This window comes from Eufriesea mexicana, unplaced genomic scaffold, assembly GCF_001483705.2.
Source record: "Eufriesea mexicana isolate 0111107269 unplaced genomic scaffold, ASM148370v2 scaffold5767, whole genome shotgun sequence".
In the NCBI taxonomy this organism is placed as follows: domain Eukaryota; kingdom Metazoa; phylum Arthropoda; class Insecta; order Hymenoptera; family Apidae; genus Eufriesea; species Eufriesea mexicana.
This window is the reverse complement of record NW_016913695.1, coordinates 590,497-612,791: the sequence shown is the minus strand read 5'-3', so window position 1 is coordinate 612,791 and position 22,295 is coordinate 590,497. Positions and strand designations below refer to the sequence as shown.

Here is a 22,295-nt window from a genome sequence, read left to right as displayed (position 1 = left end):
AGACTAGCAACTTTTAGCTATTTTAATTTAATTATATTTAAAATAACTATTTTACTAATTTATGTTGTACTGAATTTTCTTTGTTAAATATATATACATAAATTTGGAAGTCTATTATTTTAAATAAGATAATAATTTTATTATTTATGTTGCATACATGATTATATTCACTAAATTTCTATTACTAAGTTAGTGATATAAATTTAGAATGATATAAGTTTTGTTCCATTTTACATTTAAACGTTGTAGTATGTACCATTCAATAATAGTAAAATATTAATATTATCGGGTATTTTGCTTCATTTTAGATTGGTGAAGTGATATGATAAACTCGTGTAATATTTGTGAAACTTACACATAGTGAATAACTATACATAAAACTATGACTTTGTCGATAGTTGCTTGAAAAACAATTAGCTATAATATTTTACAAGTTTTCATTTTAATATTAGTAATAAGTATGCAGTTATAACCATCGATGTCAATATTTATTTTGTAAATTTTTTGTAAGTTTCACATTATTTATTAATATAATTTACAATTAGTATAAATAGAAAATTAAATAAAAGTAAATCTTATTATTTTAGACATTTAAAAATAATTTTATTATGGAAATACTATTTATATCTTAGTAAAATAAAATTTTATAAAGTTATGATTATAATTTATATATTGCTTTTATTTATGTTAAAAATGTTATACTGTTTGTTATAACCTTTTTACTCATTTTGTAATATTACTTTAGAGTGGAATAAAAATGGTAGCTGGTCCTACGGAACATGGCATACAAGCCGATGTGATTTTTGTGATTGAAGGAACAGCTGTTAATGGAGCTTATCTTAATGACTTGAAAACAAATTATCTTATTCCTACTCTTGAGTAAGTTATTGTTTTTATATTAAATTATATTGAATATTTCTAAATTTCTTTATGAGTGCTTATTAATTTAAGATATATCATATAGGTATTTTAGTCAAGGTGGTATTGAAGATAGAGAATATGTTTCTGAGGTAAAATAATATTTTTTAATTTTTAAATGTTTTTGTTTTTTAAAGTATTCTTTTATTTCTCATATCTAACAACAAAAGTCACTTTTTAGCAGAATAGTACAACGTTATATGGAATAGTAGTATACCATGCTGCTGATTGTTTACCAGCACCATGTACAGAAACTTTTGGACCATATGCAAACCCTCATAAATTACTACTTATTTTAGATAAATTAGAGTAAGTAAGACTTTTACCAATTTTTAATTAGTAACAAAGTTTTTAATCATGTTAAATATTGGTAATATCTTCTTTTGAACAGAATGGTTGGTGGAAAAGGAGAATGTTTTGCAAATATTGGAGAAGGTCTGGCAACCGGGTTACAATGTTTTGAAGATCTACAATTACGGCGAGAGCCAAATACAGCATCACAGAAACATTGTATTTTGATTTGTAATTCTCCTCCATATCAAACAGTCATACAGGAATCATATAAATTTGCTGGACACACCATAGAACAATTGGCTACTCTCTATCAAGAGGTATATTAGATTTAATAATTCAAATAATTACAAATTGAATCTGTAAAAAAAAATTCTTATTTCAGAGGAACATTAATCTTTCCATATTATCACCCAGAAAAATACCTACTTTATTTAAATTATTTGAAAAGGCTGGAGGAGATCTTCAATCATCTCAGACCAAAAATTATGCTAAAGATCCACGACATTTGGTTCTTTTACGTAACTATAACTTAAAAGAAAGGCCTGTTAGCCCATCAATTGGTGGAGCTGTTCATACTACACCAGGCACTGCTGCTCAAATTCCGTTGAGTCCATTGCAGAGCAATGATAGTCCAAATACGAATCAAGTTCAACAAAGTATTGCACAACCAACTCAATCTCAAGGTCCACCATTCAGGAATCAAACTCCTCAAAATATTACTTCAGTTCATCAAGCAGTAGTACCACTAGCAGCTGCACTGAATGCTGGACGGCCTCCATACAATCCTCAAATATCTGCTCCACCAACTTATCATCCAAGTGTAACAGCAAGAGCAGGTCATACTAGGTGGAGACCTTTTGTAACACCGGGAACAACTGGTCCAGCAAATACGCAAGGTAGTGCTTTAATAGCACAATTAAACCAACCACCTCCTTCAATTGGACTCAATGTAACTCCATTTGGACAAAGGATGGACGGTAAAAATGAATAACGCTTCGTAAAATTTTATTAAATATCTTTATTTGGAAAATTAGTGTTCTAATATATGTTTTATATCTTCAGTAAGTAATAGCAATGTTATGGCTGCCAATGCACAGCAACAACAGCAGCAACAGCAACAACAGCAGCAGCAGCAGCAGCAGCAATTAACTCAACAACAACAGCTGAGATTAACAATGCAATTACAGCAGCAACAGCAACAACAACAACAACAAAATGTACAGCAACAAGCTTCAATGCCAATAACAGCTCAACCAACGCATGGGCAAGCTGGACCTCAACTAACGGTATCCTGTGTGAGTCAGTCGGTGCCAACACAAGTACCACAAACAGTTACAGCTTCTCAGACACAGGCATCTGTATCATCGGTTACTCAACAACAAGTAACGCATTCTCAGACACAGGTAATATTTCCTAATAATACTTTTGTGTTATTTAAACTATGTATAAATAGAAAGAAATACTGTGTTTAAATGATAAAGAAAAGATATAAACCATATTAATGTAATTATTAAAGGGTAATGTAACCGCTGGTACAGTAGGACCAGGACCACAAATTAGCACACCACGTGAAAGGCAAACGATATGGCAAGGTATTATTGAATGGGTTGAAAAAGCTAAAACACCTGCAGATGCACAGAAACAAACTAGACATCTTCCGTGTCAAGTTTCTGCGAATTCCAAGGACGGAGACCCAGAATTGTAAGTTTTCGCAAATATTATATAATCGTAAAATATTACGATTAAAATTTAATACATTTTAGAAAAGCCGATACATGGCCTCAGAAATTAATCATGCAATTGATGCCCAAGCAATTAATAGGAAATATTGGTGGATCTTATTTAAAAAATTCTAAATCTGTTTTGTTTCATCCAACACCTTGTGAAGCACTAGAGTCATTAACGAAAGTTATGAATTCAGGATTCGTTAGTATAATGGACCATTTACTTTTTACATAATAATATCGGTAAAGAGTTTTTAATTATTAATAAAACCAATATTTCAGGCGGGATGTGTTCATTTTACTTTCTTACAAGCAACTGCGGCTTGCGACATAAAAGTACTTATTTTACTTTATACGGCCGAAAGAAGAACGTATTTAGGATTTATTCCAAATGATCAGACAGGTTTTGTAGATCGTCTTCGAAAAGTAATTCAACAACAAAAAACATCACATGCTTCTATGAGACAGGGACAAGTAAGTGAAAATTTAATATTAATCAGATTAATTAAAAAAATAAATTATTTAATATAAAATATTTTATATATTTTCAAAAGTATTTAAAAACATAATATTTCAGGCTGGCGCTGCTCAAGGAAATTCAATAACTGGTTCAATGCCTACTACAGGTACTTCACAAGGAGGTATACTTATGTCACAAACAAATACTATAGCTATGGGAGGAGGTCAAATAACTCAAAATGTAGTTTCTACAAATGCTCCACAACAAACATTAACTTCATCTGCTGGTCCACAGAATCAAATAAACATGCAGGTAAAACTTGCCAGAAATGTACAATAAAAGTAAATGGATTTAAACGATTAATATTACAAAAATAATATCTAAATAATTGGGAATTAGAAATAAATGGTATATTAATAAATACTACATAGATATACATAGATATGATGAAAGTAAAGAATTCATTTTATTGATACACTGATAGAGTGGTGGTATTTCTGGTCCCCAAGTGGCTCCAGCTTCTGGTACGATGATAGGACAACAAAGACCACCATTTGATGACATAGAAATAGCTAGGCATCAAAATTTATTAAAAATTCAACACCTACGGCAAACGTTAGAAGCTGCGCAACAACAGGAGGCGCAATATAAGTCGCAACTGGAAGTAAATGTAAGCTAATAAATATAACAACAAAATACGAAAAAAAAACAAAACACGTACTAAAATAAATTTCACAGAATTCACATAATATAATTAACTTTATAGATTCAACAGAATCTAGAAGTAGCACAGCAACAGGAAATGCAATATAAACAACAGTTGGAGGTGAACTGTTTTTTAGAAGTTATCATACATTCAGTTGTATAGCTTCACGCTGAAGAAGAAACGAAATAAATGAATAAAATTTGTTACAGGCTCAACAAGCACAAAGAGCTCTGAATCCTGCCAGTATGACGAATCAGCAAGCAAATGCTCCAAGATTGATGCGGCCTGTTTCGAATATGGGCCTTAGACATTTGTTGCAACAAGTATGGATTATCATAAACTTTTGAATTAATAATTGTACTTAATAATAAGATTTAATTATTTTTTTAATTAAATTTAATTATATTTTTAAATGGAAATGTTTTGAATTTTATAGCCACAGCCTCCGTATAGGCAAGTACTTGGGTTACAGCCACAAATGGTTGGTCCCCGAGGACAAATGACAACACGACCCATGGCTCCTGGTAATCCACAAAATCAACAATTTGAGGATGTCTCTAATTATGATTTTCTTGGATAGATAATATAGACAAATATTTTTTTACAAAAGTTGTTATACTGTAAATATTATATTAAAATAAATTATATGGCAGCACATTTTAAGGTGTAAACAATGCACTCAATAGGACCTATAAATCCATGCATGTAACTTAAATTTTATATTTATATATAATTATGTGAATTAATATGATTTGTGAAATATATTAATTTTTATAAATAAGGTTAATTTCTTAGAAAAAAGTCCATTGTGGAAGTAACAAAGATTTCCGTAAGAAAATAGAAGATAATATTATTATCAGCGGATAAAATAACACGTGTAAAGATACGGCAAGGTTATGCGGCATTCCATTAATTTTAATAGCTTCATGACAACATGCGAGATACCGATTGCTTGAAAGAATAGAAGCTGAAGTCCTTAATATTATATTTGTAATACTGTAAATAAAACGTTGCTGGTAGTAAGTAATTTTATTTTCAATTATTATCGTAGCATGTAATTTATAATCATATATAATTCAAATTCATAATAAAATTGATAACAAAATATCTTGAAATTTAAGTTAATAATCAAAAATAAAGTAAGGCATAATAAAATATGATTTTATTTATATTCAATATTTTGTATTATTAAAATTTTTTAATGCAATTTTATGTGTAAGATTTTTCTCTGCTTTCAAAAATATATTTTTTCATTTATTTGTAATTATTAGTATGATAATAAATTTGTTTTGAAAGTTATAATGTAAATACATAATTTCTTTAATTATAATAAATATACAAAAGTAACATACAAATATAATGAAATATATAATTTCAGTAAAGATACAATACTACTAAGTAAGATGCCCTTTTGATCTCATCTTATACTTCCTGATGTTATTGTAACACAAGCATTTTATTTTGCAATTATTATACTGATAAAGTAAGATAACTCATTGACTTGTTTATTAATCTACTAGGGGGTCTGAATAAATCTAATCAGTTACTAATATTTCTACTTTGTGCTGTGTCTTTTAACTTTTTTATACATTTCATTATTCTGTGATTTTTAGTTCTTATATCATGGATATTATAAGGTTCTACAAAGTACCTGGCCTAAAATGTGGTCATCTTAAAAACAAATTTAAGAATCTTACTCAAATAACACATTTAATTACTGGTTTGGAAACTGAATTGTGTTATTATATTGAAATTAAAGAACCTTTGAATGAAGAAGAATTAAAAACCTTAAAGTGGATCTTAACTCCCCCTTTAGAGTTACATAGTTTGAAGAGTTCAAGTACATTTGATGAAAATTCAAACAACTATCTACTTATTGAAATTGGACCAAGGTATGATAAACATTAAAAAATTACTTAATTATTTTACATTATTTAACAATATTATTTAAAATATAAATTGTAAAATTTTTATATTATTACAGATTAAATTTTTCTACAGCATTCTCTGTCAATGCTGTATCAATTTGTAAATCTATACACTTAAATAAAATAACAAGAATTGAAGTAGCAATTAGATATTATATTAAATACAATGGAGTAATCGAAAAAGAAGTTGAAGATGCTGTGTGTAAACAGTTATAATAATATTTATTTAATATAAGTAATATACACCTTTAACATTTATTTCTTTATTCAGATAACAGATTCACTGCATGATAAAATGACTGAATGTAGATACATAAAACCAATAGAAACATTTGATCATGGGTTTAGACCAGAAAATTGGTTTGATGTTAATGTTTTAGAAGAGGGAAGAGTAGCATTAGAAAAAGTAAACTTAAAATTAGGTATATATTCGTAATAAAACATAGTAAAATACTATAACTACTTAAAAAAAAGTATTAACCTTCATTTCTAATAACTTTAAAAAATTTTAATTAGGTTTAGCATTTGATACTTGGGACTTAGATTTTTACACAGATTTATTTCTCAACAAATTAAAGCGCAATCCAACTAGTGTAGAGTGCTTTGATTTAGCACAATCTAATAGTGAACATAGTCGTCATTGGTTTTTTAAGGGTCGAATCATAGTTGATGGTGAAGAAATAAAGGAATCTTTAATCGATATGATTATAGGAACGCAAAAATACTCTAATCCAAATAATACAATTAAGTTTAGTGATAACAGTAGTGCAATTAATGGTTACCAAACAAAAGTTCTACGGCCAAACAAGACATTTACATGTAGTCCTTTTCATTTGGAAAATGTAAATCAAGATCTGATATTCACTGCAGAAACTCACAATTTTCCAACTGGAGTTGCTCCATTTAGGTAAATAACTTTTAAAACTTCTTAGAAATATTATAATACATTCTATAAATATTTATAGTGGAGCTACAACTGGAACTGGTGGAAGATTGAGAGATATTCAAGGGATTGGTAGAGGAGGATATTATATTGCTGGAACAGCTGGTTATTCAGTTGGTAACTTATGCATTCCAGGTTTGTATTGTTGTATATCTTACTTAATTTTACAGAAATAGAAAAATGTACTGTCTTAATTAAATACCCAATATTTTTTTAGAGTACAATTTACCATGGGAAGAAACAAATGTACTATATCCTAGCAATATAGTTTCCCCATTAGAAATTATTATTGAAGCTAGTAATGGAGCATCTGATTATGGTAATAAGTTTGGAGAACCAGTCATATCTGGTTTTGCTCGTTCTTTTGGTATGACGGATGAAATTGGTATACGTCGAGAATGGATCAAACCCATAATGTTTAGTGGGGGATTGGGTACAATGGATACTGATATGTCTCAAAAAGTCCCACCAGAAAAAGGTCAATAAAAATTATAATTCTAATAATGTAATGTGTATGCGTACATATGCACGTATATGTATACATATGATATGAAAAGAATTAAAGATTATTATGCATTAGGTATGGAAGTCATTAAAATTGGTGGTCCCATTTATAGGATTGGTGTTGGGGGTGGTTCAGCTAGTTCTATTGAGGTAATTTTATATACTAAAGAATAATATTGCAGATTAATTCTGTACTTTGTTAACGATTGGTTAAAAACTAAGAATTGTTAGGTGCAAGGAGATAATAAATTAGAATTAGATTTTGGAGCAGTACAGAGAGGCGATCCTGAAATGGAGCAAAAATTAAATAGAGTTGTTCGTGCTTGTGCTGAAATGGGGCAACAAAATCCAATACTCAGTATACATGATCAAGGAGCTGGAGGCAATGGTAAAAATATTAAACAAAAATTAAAATGTAACTATAGATAGTGATATAATATTTTCATTAATTGATCTTTGAAATTATATTAGGTAATGTTCTAAAAGAATTAGTAGAACCCGCAGGTGCGGTGATATTCACAAAGAAATTTGAATTAGGCGATTCAAGTATCAATACTTTGGAATTATGGGGTGCTGAATACCAAGAAAATGACGCCATTCTTTGTAAACCAGAAGATAGTGATTTACTTAAAGATATAGCAGCACGAGAAAAATGCCCTATTAATTTCGTAGGAACTGTTACAGGAAATGGAAAGATTATTCTTTCAGAAGAGAATGATTGTGATTCATCAAAATATCTGAATGAGAATTATAAATATAAAATGAAGAATCCAGTTGACTTAGATTTAAAATTAGTACTTGGAAAAATGCCTCAGAAGTTAAGTTTAACAATTATTTTAACAATTTAGCAATAATATTATTATTGAAAAATTATGTAATTATTAAAAATTTAATAATATTTAACGAGTAATTTTTGTATATTTTTACAGACTTTTAATCTTCAAAGACAAATAATTCAATTACCTACTATTAAATTGCCAGTAGATTTAACTGTACAAGCTGCTTTGGAAAGAGTTCTACGATTGCCTTCGGTAGCAAGTAAACGATACTTAACTAACAAAGTTGATCGTTGTGTTACTGGATTAATAGCACAACAACAGTGTGTTGGTCCCCTTCATACACCTCTTGCTGATGTTGCTGTAACTGGAATTTCTCATTTTTCTATGGTAAAAAATAGAAATAAATAAATAAAAGATATGGATTTAATAAAAAAAAGGAAAGGAAAAATACATAAATGCAGCTCATTTTACAGGTTGGTATAGCAACTTCTATTGGAGAACAACCAATAAAGGGTCTTGTAAATCCAGCAGCTGGAGCCCGCATGACTGTAGCTGAAGCATTGAGTAATTTAGTTTTTGCACGCATTTCAGATATAAAGGTATTAATTTATACATATTAATTTAACAAACAGTTTAACTAATATTATATAATTATTATCTTTTGTATAATTTATAGTTTATGTATTTAGGATGTTAAATGCAGTGGAAATTGGATGTGGGCTGCTAAATTACCAGGCGAAGGTGCCACTTTATATGATGCATGTTTCGCTATGTGTTCGATTATGAAAGAATTAGGAATTGCAATTGATGGAGGAAAGGATTCTCTCAGTATGGCTGCACGAATTGGAAATGATGTTGTCAAAGCACCAGGGACACTTGTGGTATCTTGCTATGCTCCTTGTCCTGATATTCGACAAGTAAATGAAAAAACATTTTTGTAATCATTTTATTTTCATTTTTATATTTACTTACGTTTTATATTTGTTACAGGTAGTGACACCTGATTTAAAAGGCCCTGAAACTGGAAAATGTAGTTACATAGTATTTGTTGATTTGTCAAATGGACAGAGTCGAATTGGTGGCACAGCTTTGGCTCAAGTTTATAAATTCCTTGGAGATCAAGTACCAGATGTACAACAACCTGATATATTAAAAAAAGCTTTCATAGTTATGCAAAATTTAATTGCAGGTGGGTTAGTAATCAAAATAACTTATAAAATTTATTTTAATATTTTAGTGAAAAAAATTACTAACTTGAAATCTTTTTTGTTACAACAGAAGAAAAGATATTGGCAGGTCACGATATTAGTGATGGCGGACTTATTACGTGCTTGCTTGAAATGTGTTTTGCTGGTATATCTGGAATAAATATAAATATTACTCATAAATCAGCATCTCCCATTGAAATATTGTTTACTGAAGAAGTAGGATGGATATTAGAAATTGATGAAAAAAATCATTATGATGTTTTGAATAGGTTTGAGAATTTTGGTGTACCTGCTTTTGTAATTGGACAATCAGAAGGTTTTGGATTATTATCGAAAGTTTGTATTTTATACATATTTGCAGTAATTTATAAAATTATTTATATCATGGATACTCTTAGGTAATAGTGCAAGTATTAGGAAATACGGTTGTGGATTCAACAGTCTTATCATTAATGAGTCTCTGGGAAGAAACCAGTTACCAGTTAGAACGTCGACAAATGAATGTCGAATGTGCACTTGAAGAATTCAGTAGTCTAAAAGATAGAACTGCACCAGCCTATAAATTAAGCTTTAATCCTGATTCAAGACCTATTGCAGTTCAAAGAAATTTATTTTGTTAGTAAAAATTTGATAAATGTAAAATTTGTTAATATTTTGTTGAATCTAATTTACAGTTTTTGTTATTTCTACAGCGAAAATTGCGGTTGCTGTAATAAGAGAGGAAGGTATAAATGGTGATAGAGAAATGGCAGCATCTTTAATGCAAGCTGGTTTTGAAGTTTGGGATGTGACAATGCAAGATTTGTTACAGAATAAAATCACATTTGATAGATTCAGAGGTGTCATATTTCCTGGTGGTTTCAGCTATGCAGGTAAATTATTAAATCAATCAATATTCATTTTGCGAGGTAACAGAGAATAAAGTATAATTAAATTAAATTAATTTCAGATGTTTTGGGTTCTGCTAAAGGATGGGCAGCGAGCCTTATATTCCATTCGTCTCTTCAAAAACAATTAAAAGCATTTATTTCTAGAAAAGATGTATTCAGTTTAGGAGTATGCAATGGGTGTCAATTAATGTCTTTATTGGGATGGATAGGAAATGAAAACGGTATTATTACATTACAAAAAGAATATATTACAAAATTATTAAATACAATGATCATTTTTAATTGTTTTTTTGTTACAGTTAACACAGGGGAACCAGACATTTTCCTAGACCATAACATATCAGAAAGATTCGAATGTCGTTGGAGCACCGTCAAAATTGATAAATCACCCTCAATTATGTTAAGTGGAATGGAAAACAGTGTCTTAGGTGTATGGGTTGCACATGGTGAAGGGAGATTTACATTTAAGGATAATAAGATTTTAAAGATATTAAAAGAAAGTCATTGCTTACCTATTAAGTATACTGATGATTATGGTAATCCTACCAAACAATATCCATACAATCCTAATGGAAGCATAGGTAATATTTGGTTAATGTTTCTCTTAGATAGGATGTAACGTTAACAATATACAAAATGAATTACATAACATAATTAACTTTATTATCTTCATTGTTAATTATTAATGTAGATTAAACAGTTCAAAAAAGCTTCTTCATCTTTTAAAAGGAAATCTTTTTATGGTCCCTTTCTTTCTCGGTATTTAGTTAGTGTTGAAACTAATTTAAAGAGTTAAAGATATTTTTTTATAATTGTTTTGAGTTAAAGATATTATTTATAATTGGATAAAAAGGGCTTAGAAACAAAATGTGTAAAATAGTTAAAAATATTACAAATAAAAGATTAACAATGGATATAATACAGATGGTTACATTATGCAATTTATTCTATAAAGATACAATATTTATGATTCATTGCAGATGGGATTGCTGGTATTTGCTCGAGGGATGGACGACATTTGGCAATGATGCCACATCCTGAACGATGTTCACAAATATGGCAGATGCCTTGGAAGCCCTTCAGTTGGAAATATACCACTTCGCCGTGGCAACGCATTTTTGACAACGCATATGCGTGGTGCGTAACAAAAAATTAATTCAACGAATTTTTATATTTTCTAAATAAACTATATGATGTTGTTCAACATACAACAGAGTATTATAGATTATAAAATTTTTTATTTTCTACTCTCTTAACAAAGATGGTAACGTTCTTTTATCAAGTATTACAATATATATATATACATATATATATGTATTGTCAATACTTAAATTGTATTATTTAAATGAATTTTGTCTAACTTTAAATAATTGATTCGATGGCGTATATTGTGAAAATTGATTTGTATCAAAAGTTTCTTCTAAATATAAATCGCACCGTAATATCACAACTCCAGAAGGATTAACTTTAACTTTTATTTTTGTTTGTGGCGTTAGAATACCGTAATTCACATATTCATATAAGTCCTAAAAATACAAATAGTTATTTTAAACGTTATTTTAATGACTATCAAAAGAAGTTTGTGTTAGATTTATAATTATACATACCTCTACATTATATCCTCCAGAATACTGTAATCCAAGTTCTTTTAATGTAACAGAGACATCGGATGGTGTACCATCCGTTCTTCTGTTGACGAACGCTATGGCGTAAGAAAAGTAATTCTGATAAACGGGAGTTATTGGTCTTGCCCAAATTTCAATACCTTTGTGCTAAAATTATAAAGAAATTAAAATATATTCATCACATTTAATGTTTATTATTCATATAAAAAATAAGTTTACTAACTTTGTAAATTCGTCGACCTTGTATACCTAATGGATCCTGGTCTATAGCAATAATTTTTCTATTTTGTAAAATAGCTTTGTACTCTGGTCTAATTGTTCGTAGGTCAACAGACATTAATAAAGGTGCCGCTAATATTGCCCATAATGCCATTTGCGTTTTGCTCTGTTCATAACTCAGTCCGAAATTCCCGATAATCAACATATCGGGATCATTCCAATGGCCGGGGCCAGCATTTGGTACAATTGAGTCTTGATTGTTTCCATAATAATCTATAATAGTTTCTAAACTATTCCATGAATCTTGTATATCATCAAAATTTCTCCATAGATTACAGTGTTCTGTTATGGCAGTGTAATTTGGCTAAAAACGTTGTACAACTTAGAAATTTATAACTTTAAATATCTAATAATGTTATAATGATACTAACCTGCATGCCAGCATAAATTTGATAAACTGGCCAACTACAGGAATATACCATTGATCGTCGTGTTTGATTTAAATAAAATCCGAACTCAGGATATCCTATAATTTTGTATAAACTATAAATATAAAACTTTTCAAATAAAGATGTAATTATCAACTGATTTAATTGTACCTCTATCCATCTCAGAAGGAAGGGAATAACATCCATCTAATTTTACATAATCAACATCCCATGATGCAAAGGTAAATGCATCAGTTTCCAAATGTCCCAATATTCCAGGATAACCAGCACATGTATAATTACCGAAGTCCTCATAAATTCCAAATTTGAGACCTTTTGAATGAATCTATATAATAAAAGCAGAACAAAATAAATGTTTCACTTTCATAACAAAAGATTCTAATGATATATAAAAACCTACATAATTTGCAAGGCTTTTCATGCCATATGGAAATCTTTGTCTGTCTGGCACTAATTGACCATTAACATCTCTGTCTTTTTCTAACCAACAATCATCAATATTGATATATTCATACCCAACTGCAGCATATCCCTCGTCTACAACAATATCTGCCATTGTGCGAAAGAGCCGATCACTATAAAGTATGAAAATACATCTTTTTACAATTTTTTATAAATGTAATATAATTATTAAACTGACCAAGAATATAATTTGCTGCTTAAAATGTTGCAGTTAATCATGTACAATTGCTTGAACGGATTATTTCTTTCATTGAATAGATTAAATCTTTCAAAAAATGTTGCTTTTTTATTAATAATTTGATAATAAAATCTTATATAAAAATATAAATTTATATAATGTTCAAGACATAGTTTAAAATTAAGTTATTAAGAGTCATTCTAAAAGATATATGATTCATATATGTATTTGTTTTAATTGGTATAAAATATATGAAATAAATAACTACATTTTTCATTTTATAATTCTAATATTTATATATTTTATATATTTATTTAATATTTTACTACTATTAATGATTAGTAATGAATAATTTATTACTGAACATAATAATCATAAACAAATTGATATAAATGAAGAGAAAATTATACAACTTTGAATATATAAATGATAATCTTAAATAAATAATTAAAAAAATTTAATTAATACACAATACAAAATAAAATTAGGATACTGTTAATAAATTGCTATAAAATTAATAGTGTATTAAGAATTCTAAACAAATATTTAAAACAAAAGAATTTTATTTATATCAAAAGGAAAATGCTTATTGTATTTATGAACATATAAAATTTTTATCCATATCTTTTTAACATATTCTAAGATACTAAAGTATTATTTTATGATTTTTACACATTCATATAAATACATAATAATATTTTACATTCATAAAAATATTAACTATTTCTTTATATCCACAAAAGTATTAACATATTTTATAAGATATTTACTCTTTAGCTTCTTATTTTGTTTCTTACAAAAAGTTGGAAATGTTTTAAATTTTGTATGCTTGTAAGCCAAAAAATCTATAAAACATTATAGAAAATTATATTTTTCAAATTAACATGAACAATTGGAATTTGTAATATTAATCTACAGGTAAAGAGATATATAACAAAGATGCTAATGAAGTTTCACTTTATTCTCAAGTATCACATTATACTATCAAATATTTAAATAGAGAACAAATAATGCTCCAGTCTTTCATACATATATAAATGTTAAATACAATAATTTCAAGTTTCAATTTTAAGAAATTTATAAAAAATGATACAAAGAACAACACTCACCTGATACAATTATCAGGATCATTTTTGCAGTCTGTATTACACCTGAATCTTTCCCAAGCGAGCCAACCCATGGGTGGCGTGTTCACCAAACCATTGTCAAGGGTCAATGTCAAATCTGCCACTGACACAACCAAACACCATATCCATATTATCTGCAACATTCTGCAAAAACACACGTTTTTCTCTAACTATTCAAAACTTTTCACCAATTTTACAAAACACTAAACACTGATTATCTCTGATCCTATGATTCCGGTAACATAATTTAGGCAAATCTGGATAATTTAATAAAAAAGAATAAACTCCGTCGGAGTCGATAAGAGATCTGTTCACTAAGAGCAAAGTAAAGTCTCCATCCACATCCTGCACGGCTGTTGGCAGACTGATCTGATATAAGACCTCCAAGCCAAGAGTACTTTCACTCAATGCCCCATTTCATTTTTACACACAATCACTGCCGTTCGGTAGTGTGAACATTGATTTCCTTTCATACACATAACGAGTTGCTTCGCATGCTAACTTACACATTGGCGTTGTAACTATTACGATACAATTACGCCTATCAAAGACAATCGTAGCTATTTTATCCTAAGAATCTATTTTGTTTTCGACTACTTCGAACAATGATTGTAGTATTTAACCTCGTCACGGAATATATTCTATAGATTTTTTCTATCTTTATTTATTTTCAATTTTATAAATTATCATTATACTGTACCAAATATTTAAACTGAGAAAACTGATTCTTTGGAAATATAATAATCAGAAAGCAAAAAAAACAGTTGCGGCGTAACAATCCGGTAATTAAGTGGATGAATGGTTATTATATTATTTTTGAAAACCTTGACAAATACTAATTTCAAAATTATAGCACATTAGAAATGCTTGTATATGAGCCGCATAGAGGACTATAAACTTGACATTTCAGTGACTGAAAGAAATAATGAGACGTATAGATTTCAATATGAGGCGGACGATCATAACATATAGTATGTAAATTCAATTATTATTAGTCTACAAAATGGTTGAAGAAACAACTTATAAAATATGTACAAATCTTTATCTCATATTTGTTAAACAATGATGGATTACGTAACATTTTTATTAGCTATTTCTAAATTGTTATAAAAAATAATCATTTTGTAAGAAGCAGAAAAGCGTTTAAAAAGCAATCCTTATTTAAAATTCTTGATTTCCATCAGTTTTACAGCAACACAACTTTCCATACTTTCATTTTGATTACTCAATCAAAAATAAAAATCAATCGTGTAAAAATGAATTTCTTTATCGACTGACGATATTATAGTGACATTGATGTACAAATAGTCCGTAATTAAAATTTTGCAAGTTAAATTATAAAAGAAAACAGTTATCGTATAAAATTTTAAAACTAAAGATAAAAAAGAACGACAAATAAAAAATTACATCAAAATTCACATACTCTTGTATTTGTGATAAATCGACGGCAGCATTGATTTAAATAGTAAATTGGTATTATTTTTCAAGAAATTTGATATATCTTTAAACTTTAAACTTTATTCGTGAAGTTGTTAAGTTGCTAACTAACAATCATGTTATGAAATGAAGACAGAGACTACGTTTAAATATCCTTTCTGTTTATATATTCTCAAAATGTCTACTATCTGGTTGACAAATTTATGAGATAAGATAATTTATTAATTAAATCCTTATATAAATTGTAAACAATAAATACAATTAATCGAATTTTGTATACTCCTTATCATAATTTTGGAATTTATTCTGTTGTTAAATTCAAGGTTTCAAAAAGAACTTTGAAATTTAATTGCCGATAAATATACTTACTTCTTTCAGTAAATTTATGACTGATGCGAAATGTGTTTTCACGATCGTTTATATACTTGGAAGTGTATGCATAAGGTAAATGAACCGCAGTTGATTAACTATCATGAAATGTTCTATAGATAACAAATTTTTCTATTTTCGCTTCAAATTCTTGTTCATGATAAGAATGATAGAAATAGTATTGGAATTTTTCTTTTATTTAAATTATAAATCTATCATATATGTTTATAATTTTTATTAATTTAATTCGAAATTATTTTAAATCAATGTGTTAGTCACATAGATTAATTTTAAAACTACAATAGCAATTGTGATAAATTACGAATAGTGTTCAATTAATTTTTATTGTTTTCATTATAATATATAAAATGTTTATGAGATCGCTAGCATTTTATTTATTATATCTTTGTGAGAATCAGTTTACTGTATAATTCTATACTTCGCATTATCGCATCATTCAATACAGTATGCTAAATCTTTCTATTATAAATTATGAAACGTTTTTTTTACTCAGTTATTGTAAAATAATTTAATAATTAAATCCTTCGAAGTAATTGCAAAAATAAAAATTATTTTATATAGATCATTTTTTAAATCATTTGTGCATTATACACCAATGTCAAATTTTTACTGCGTGAGGGAGGATCGAGGGTGGCGCCACGACGCGTCACACCACCAAATCATTCGTTCTCCGTTTCCGTCTCGCTCGTGTCATGCGTTTCTCCGTTTAACCTCTTCCCTGTTCCCGTTCGGCCGTTCCGAACCCCCAACAATCCCGCAGCCACCGTCTAACGCGGGACTGCTGGAAGGACAGTTCATTTTACCTAGGAAAGGAAAACGTGTTCACCACTTGATCGCGCATATTTTTCCTGTGCCGCGTGTCGAACGTCGATCAACTACTTATCAATGGTTCATCGGTTAATCCTGCCGCGCGACATGTCATGTGAATAACTCGTCGTGCGTTTCTGACGTGTTATGGCGTGGAAGTGGTGGTCAACCATTCCAGTGGCATCGTTCTTGTCCGACGACATCGGGATATATTGCCGCATTGACGGCTAGCTGTGTTAAGTTTCCGTAGAAACATGAAGATACCTCCCCTGTCATGACCCAGGTATGCAAACCTTCTGATTTTTCATAGTTTATCTTATATCGCTGTCTGTCAGATTTCGGAAAAGGTGTTACGTTGCATTTCATTATATATATTTCTGTTTCGCGATTCTATATAATATTGGAAGATTAGTAAGATGGTTAATTCGTAAATGTTTCGATGTTTGATATCAACATCGATTAATTTGCTTTTTGTCGGATGTTACAATGATGTTTCATCATATTAACAGATTTAACGAGAAGCTTTTAAGAAAGTACTTAAGTAATCTCAAAATTAATAATTGGTATTTCACGTTTCTAAGTTTAAACAATTTTTTGACAATCATTAAATAAATTGTGGTTGGGTGCATCTGCAATCTATTGGTGCATAAGAGATAGTTTGAAATTTTTCACATGATCAGTGATTTTGGATGCTGTGTTTCTTTGCACACTTTTCATCAAAATTCGGACAATGGTCGAGGCTTGATATTCTCTGTTATCGGGAAGAGATTGAATTCTTTTGAATGGTAGATTTCGGTGCCATTGACGCGCAAGGAACTCGGACAAATTGCATGAATGGGTAATGGCGGCACCTCAAGACAATAATTTTAGGTAGTGACATACATATAGCGCTGCGATCGTTCCATTGATCTGTATTACATCAAAGTCCACATTTCCTGATTCATGTAAATGCTTGACAAATTTCCATTGTTATGCGATAAAAATGATAAAAATTTTGTACTCTCTTATAATTATTTTGATGGCATCTAGGTAGATTGTACTAGAAACAAAATTGTTTAGATAATCAATTATTATTATCTGTTCATTTTTCAAATGACCAAAGTCCGTCACTTTTATTTACAGGTATAAGTATCCACCTTGAATTACTTTTTATTATAGCGGCACGCGTGTGGTATACACGTATGATGTATGCTTTTAACGTGGTACGTAATTTGTGTGTACTACGCGAACCGTAAAAATTATTCAGAAGTAAAAGTGGCTTAATATGTCTGCATCGTTAATATCGCCAGAGTAAAAGCGACTAATTAAAGCGAATCGTAGAATCCGTTTTATACGCTCTTCTTCTCAATACCCGTATCGATTATTTTTCATTTCTGGAATATGTATCGACTCATCAAGATTCTTGCAATAGAGTCTACTAGTTATATTACTTTCCCCATGGACAATCGTACTATCTCTATCTATGTACTCATGTTTTGGGACTTTTTATCGATGCGTATCAAATTTTAAGTGAGTGTTTATGTGTAATTAAGTACGAAGGAAAATTGTTGGTCACGGGCCAAAGAAGCGTCGTTATGCGCGATGACGTTCTTCGTTCGTAGCCCATTTTGGCTCACTATTTACCATATTTTATCTAGGGCGGCGCGGGTAAATCGATACGCGCTACTTTCATTCATGGCTGCTTCCCCTCACACGGCTAGCACGTTGCCTCTGCGTACCACCACTGACGAACAACTCCCACAACCCCCTATCCCCACCATCGGCGTCACCACCACTATTTTACCCATTAGTAGCATGGCTATCTCTGGTGCAGTGATTCTCAAATTTCTTCCCTGTTCTCACTACTCTTCCGTGCCTGATGACGTCACGAAATTGACAATGAGTCGAAAACCGTTCATCGTTAATCAATTACTAAAATTGATCGTACATTATGAGACGAAAGGAAATCAAGTTTTAATAGATTTTTTCTCAGATTTCAAAATAATTTCTTTACCTGCTACTACGGAAAATGAGTTTGAAAATTGTTGCACGGGTGTGCAAGGGAAAAGGATTTTAATGATTCTTTAAAAGTAAAAATAATTTGATAGTTATCAATTCATTGACATACACGTTGCAAACACGATGAAAATATTTTATTAGCATTTTTGCACGGAGTTAAGTTGATCGAGTTTAAAAGTGGAATATATAATTGATAATTTGTTCAATTATCAGGAATGTTTTATCGTTATATTTTATATACGAACCTCTATCCTTTATTAATACTAAAGCTACCACGGTCTCAATGACCGTTTTCAAGCTTTTGATTAAAAATTCTATTCAACGTTATCGCTTTGATAACTTGACTTTGTGATTTTTCTGCTAACATAATAAATAAATCAATTCTCCGATATTTTCTTTTATTCTATTTTTGTAAGGTTCTCCTACTTTCATGTTTTCATCTATTGGACATTTAATCAGTTCTAGTGGATTTAGTGTTAAGCTTAGATATAGACTCCTTGTCTATAATCGAAATTAATTATTATAAAGAAATTTCAAAATAAGACGATATTTCAATTTAATAGAAATTAAATTTTGCAAATTTAAACGTTTAGATATTTAAAAATTTAGAGAGTCCAAATTTCAATTAAATCTTTTATTTTTACAAACATTTATTCTGCATTTAAAAATCCTCTTTCTTTCAGTTTCGATTTCCTATCGCATTCTCATTATGACGATTTCTAGGCATGAGCTTTTAATGTTATTCGAAGGTATTCACAGAATCAAACAGACAGACAAAGCGACCGAAATTATAGATTACATTTCGAGATTCTATTTGCATACTAGGTTAAGAAGGGCTTCTGTTAGTTCGCGTTCAATATTTTATCATGATCAAAAGACATCCTTCGTTAGGAGATCTCTCTTTCTTCGATTCTTCTCTTTTACATTTACCAATTTATAGGAACGATATACGTAACAGGTAGCTTTCAATAGGGCTATCATTCGAGTAGCAGCTTTCAATTGGAACGTAGTACTGGGTAATAAGAGGTACTTGCAATGCTGCTGGATAATTTGACGCGTCTTCTTCACAAATTAGATTAAATCGGGTGCTTAGCTCCAAGTGTTTCGAGTGCGCTCGTTAATCTTTTATTCGCTATACCTTAATTCATTGTTCCAGATATCCGACTTTAAAAACCATTTTAAGTTTAACATTATTTATCTCCTACGACAGAAAGAGACACAAAGCTTTTAAATACTAATTATAACTATGAATCAATTACAACTTATCCAGACGTTTTTGTCTAATAAGATAATAGCATTCAAGAGGCTGTTATATTTAATTGTTGAGTAAGCGAAGAAGCAAGTTGAGAATCAATATTCTGCTTCCACGTTGATATTACTACCACGTTCACCACCTTCGGGACCATCCTCTTTGGCGCATAGTTGCAAGTACCACCAGCACCACCTCCACCACCATTGCCTCTGCTACCAACGTTACTTACAGTGATGGCGATGACACCCTCGCGATCTTAAAGCTTAGTTCCTTCATGTATAACTGGAAAATGTTGCCGAGTATTCCCAAACTATAAAAATAATAAATCATCATATTGAATTCAAAAGAATTGAACTAATTAAGGAAAAGAAACTGTAAGTTTTTATTTTAAATTACCTCCTTTTAAGTTGTATTTTATTGTTTATTGGTGTATTTTAAAAGGCTTTGAAATTTTCAGAAGTGATAGAAAATGTGTTTAGTCAGCCTTCTCATCATGAACGACCAAACTTTGTCACCTTATCCTATTCAATATTATTTTTGGATAATTCAAAGAATTCGTTAAACAAAGAAAAACATCGTAGGTAAAATATATCAACATAATTTTCACTGAAATCATCAAATTGCGCATAAAAGGAATCATAAGCTGCACCATCGTCCATCACGTAGCTTGAACAAAGTGAAACGTATTAATTACTATTTATTTAAATGATTTAATTAAGTTTGAAAGAAATAACAACATATTTAATACTTGTACGTTATAAGTTTTGCAGATACCGTCGAAAAATACCTTGAAAAATATTCGATTTTTGAGGTGTATATTAAGACTAATATATTTCTCTCAAAAATGAAAATATTTCCACACTTTTTTCTTGTCTTATTGTGAAATGTATGTCGTTTTACACGAAAGAAAGAAATAAGCTATTTTCCATAAATAAAAGTTTATAATGAATTTCATAAGAAAAAATTGTATTGATATAAAAATGGAAAATCGATATATACGCTCTAAGGTATTAAAAGGGTTAATACGGTGAGTATAACTCTAAGCGGGGGGTGAAAGAAATTCAGGAAGTTGGCTCGTAGCCATCACTAGCCACCATTGCCACGGTACACCATATCGCATCGCTGACCTATCCCCACTCTTCCGTATCGTCGTCACGTCATTGCTGACGCCCCTTTACACCCCTACAGTCGAGTGTTTCAATCGTCTGTAGCGTTCGTGGCTGGCTGAACCTTTCCACCCTCTACCCTGTGCTCGCTCTTGCCCTGACCCTTCTTCATCTCTGTTTCCTCGTCATCGGATTACCACCCTCTGCTCTTCTCTCTCGCTCTTTTCCTTTTTTCCCTTTTTGTACACGCGATTCACCAAAACTCTCACCCTTTTTCTCCCTCTATTTCCTTCACCCTTCTATTCTTAGAATAGAATTTATTAGAATTTCACGTGGAATAAACAGCCCTATAATCAGCTTGTTCTCCATCGTTGCAAAGGGACCAGAGCTCGAACTTCCACAACAAGAAACGATCGTTGAAACTTCGATTTTAAAGCGAACTTTAGGGGTTGAATTATAGGAACAGATTAGCTAAGTAGAGTATATCGGCAGTAAATGAGAGAAGAAACGTAAGGTGATCGACTTAATTAAAATTCAGCTGTCGTAGTTTTGCAATTCGCATTTTGCGAAGGTGCTGGTTAGGACTGGTCAGGCTCTCCTTTGAGAAAGGTTCTTCAGCTTGGTATCTTCTTTTAGGAACCGGGGCCACGTTTGGAGACGATTGCGTATGAATACCTGAATTGGAAGTAATACATTAATACGTTTATACCTTAATTCGAATATTTAGAAGTATAAATTTAAAAATGCGGACACGCAATTTTCGAATATTTTTCTACTTTATCTTTGTACTTTGTTAATCGTAATTTATTTCTATCAAAACTCTGATGATCTTTGATACTAATGATTGTAGATAAGAGTAACAGTTTATCAGCGAAAGAGAATTTTATTCAA

The 22,295-nt window shown here is 30.2% G+C and overlaps 4 protein-coding genes across 7 annotated transcripts in view; 3 read left to right on the top strand and 1 right to left on the bottom strand.

Moving 5' to 3' along the window:
* The first annotated feature begins 757 nt into the window (after window positions 1-757).
* LOC108552195 (mediator of RNA polymerase II transcription subunit 25) lies at window positions 758-4,752 on the top strand. 3 transcript variants are annotated; one of them, XM_017906610.1, is made up of 14 exons: window positions 758-879; window positions 965-1,010; window positions 1,100-1,227; window positions 1,310-1,529; window positions 1,595-2,189; window positions 2,275-2,615; window positions 2,729-2,913; window positions 2,976-3,138; window positions 3,219-3,410; window positions 3,514-3,708; window positions 3,881-4,066; window positions 4,163-4,222; window positions 4,312-4,425; window positions 4,539-4,752. In XM_017906610.1, the coding sequence occupies exons 1-14, from the start codon at window positions 758-760 to the stop codon at window positions 4,680-4,682; spliced, it is 2,691 nt and encodes an 896-aa protein (XP_017762099.1). In that variant the 3' UTR covers window positions 4,683-4,752. The 3 variants fall into 3 exon arrangements, with proteins under 3 accessions (XP_017762099.1, XP_017762100.1, XP_017762101.1); XM_017906611.1 differs by having other exon boundaries at window positions 1,103-1,227; window positions 4,539-4,682; XM_017906612.1 differs by lacking the exon at window positions 4,163-4,222 and having other exon boundaries at window positions 1,103-1,227; window positions 4,539-4,682.
* A 973-nt stretch (window positions 4,753-5,725) lies between these two features.
* Pfas (phosphoribosylformylglycinamidine synthase) lies at window positions 5,726-9,197 on the top strand. Its single transcript, XM_017906593.1, has 12 exons — window positions 5,726-5,994; window positions 6,087-6,228; window positions 6,302-6,452; window positions 6,547-6,937; window positions 6,996-7,108; window positions 7,191-7,451; window positions 7,554-7,627; window positions 7,709-7,865; window positions 7,949-8,271; window positions 8,407-8,643; window positions 8,730-8,855; window positions 8,946-9,197. Exons 1-12 carry the CDS (start codon window positions 5,726-5,728, stop codon window positions 9,195-9,197), a joined length of 2,496 nt encoding a protein of 831 aa, XP_017762082.1.
* On the bottom strand, window positions 9,091-15,168 carry LOC108552239 (alpha-N-acetylgalactosaminidase). 2 transcript variants are annotated; one of them, XM_017906676.1, is made up of 12 exons: window positions 15,115-15,168; window positions 14,397-14,558; window positions 13,048-13,222; window positions 12,798-12,972; window positions 12,630-12,724; window positions 12,203-12,562; window positions 11,962-12,126; window positions 11,792-11,880; window positions 10,867-10,920; window positions 9,511-9,615; window positions 9,229-9,397; window positions 9,091-9,159 (listed from the first exon to the last, which is right to left on the bottom strand). In XM_017906676.1, exons 2-11 carry the CDS (start codon window positions 14,555-14,557, stop codon window positions 9,313-9,315), a joined length of 1,464 nt encoding a protein of 487 aa, XP_017762165.1. In that variant the 5' UTR covers window position 14,558; window positions 15,115-15,168; the 3' UTR covers window positions 9,091-9,159; window positions 9,229-9,312. The 2 variants fall into 2 exon arrangements, with proteins under 2 accessions (XP_017762165.1, XP_017762164.1); XM_017906675.1 differs by lacking the exon at window positions 15,115-15,168 and having other exon boundaries at window positions 14,397-14,904.
* A 1,844-nt stretch (window positions 15,169-17,012) lies between these two features.
* Window positions 17,013-22,295, top strand: part of fid (class I SAM-dependent methyltransferase fire dancer) — a 32,828-nt gene continuing 27,545 nt past the window's right edge. The window contains exon 1 of the mRNA XM_017906674.1: window positions 17,013-17,331. The gene's annotated coding sequence lies outside the window, so the exon portion shown is untranslated. The remainder of the gene's footprint in view (window positions 17,332-22,295) is intronic.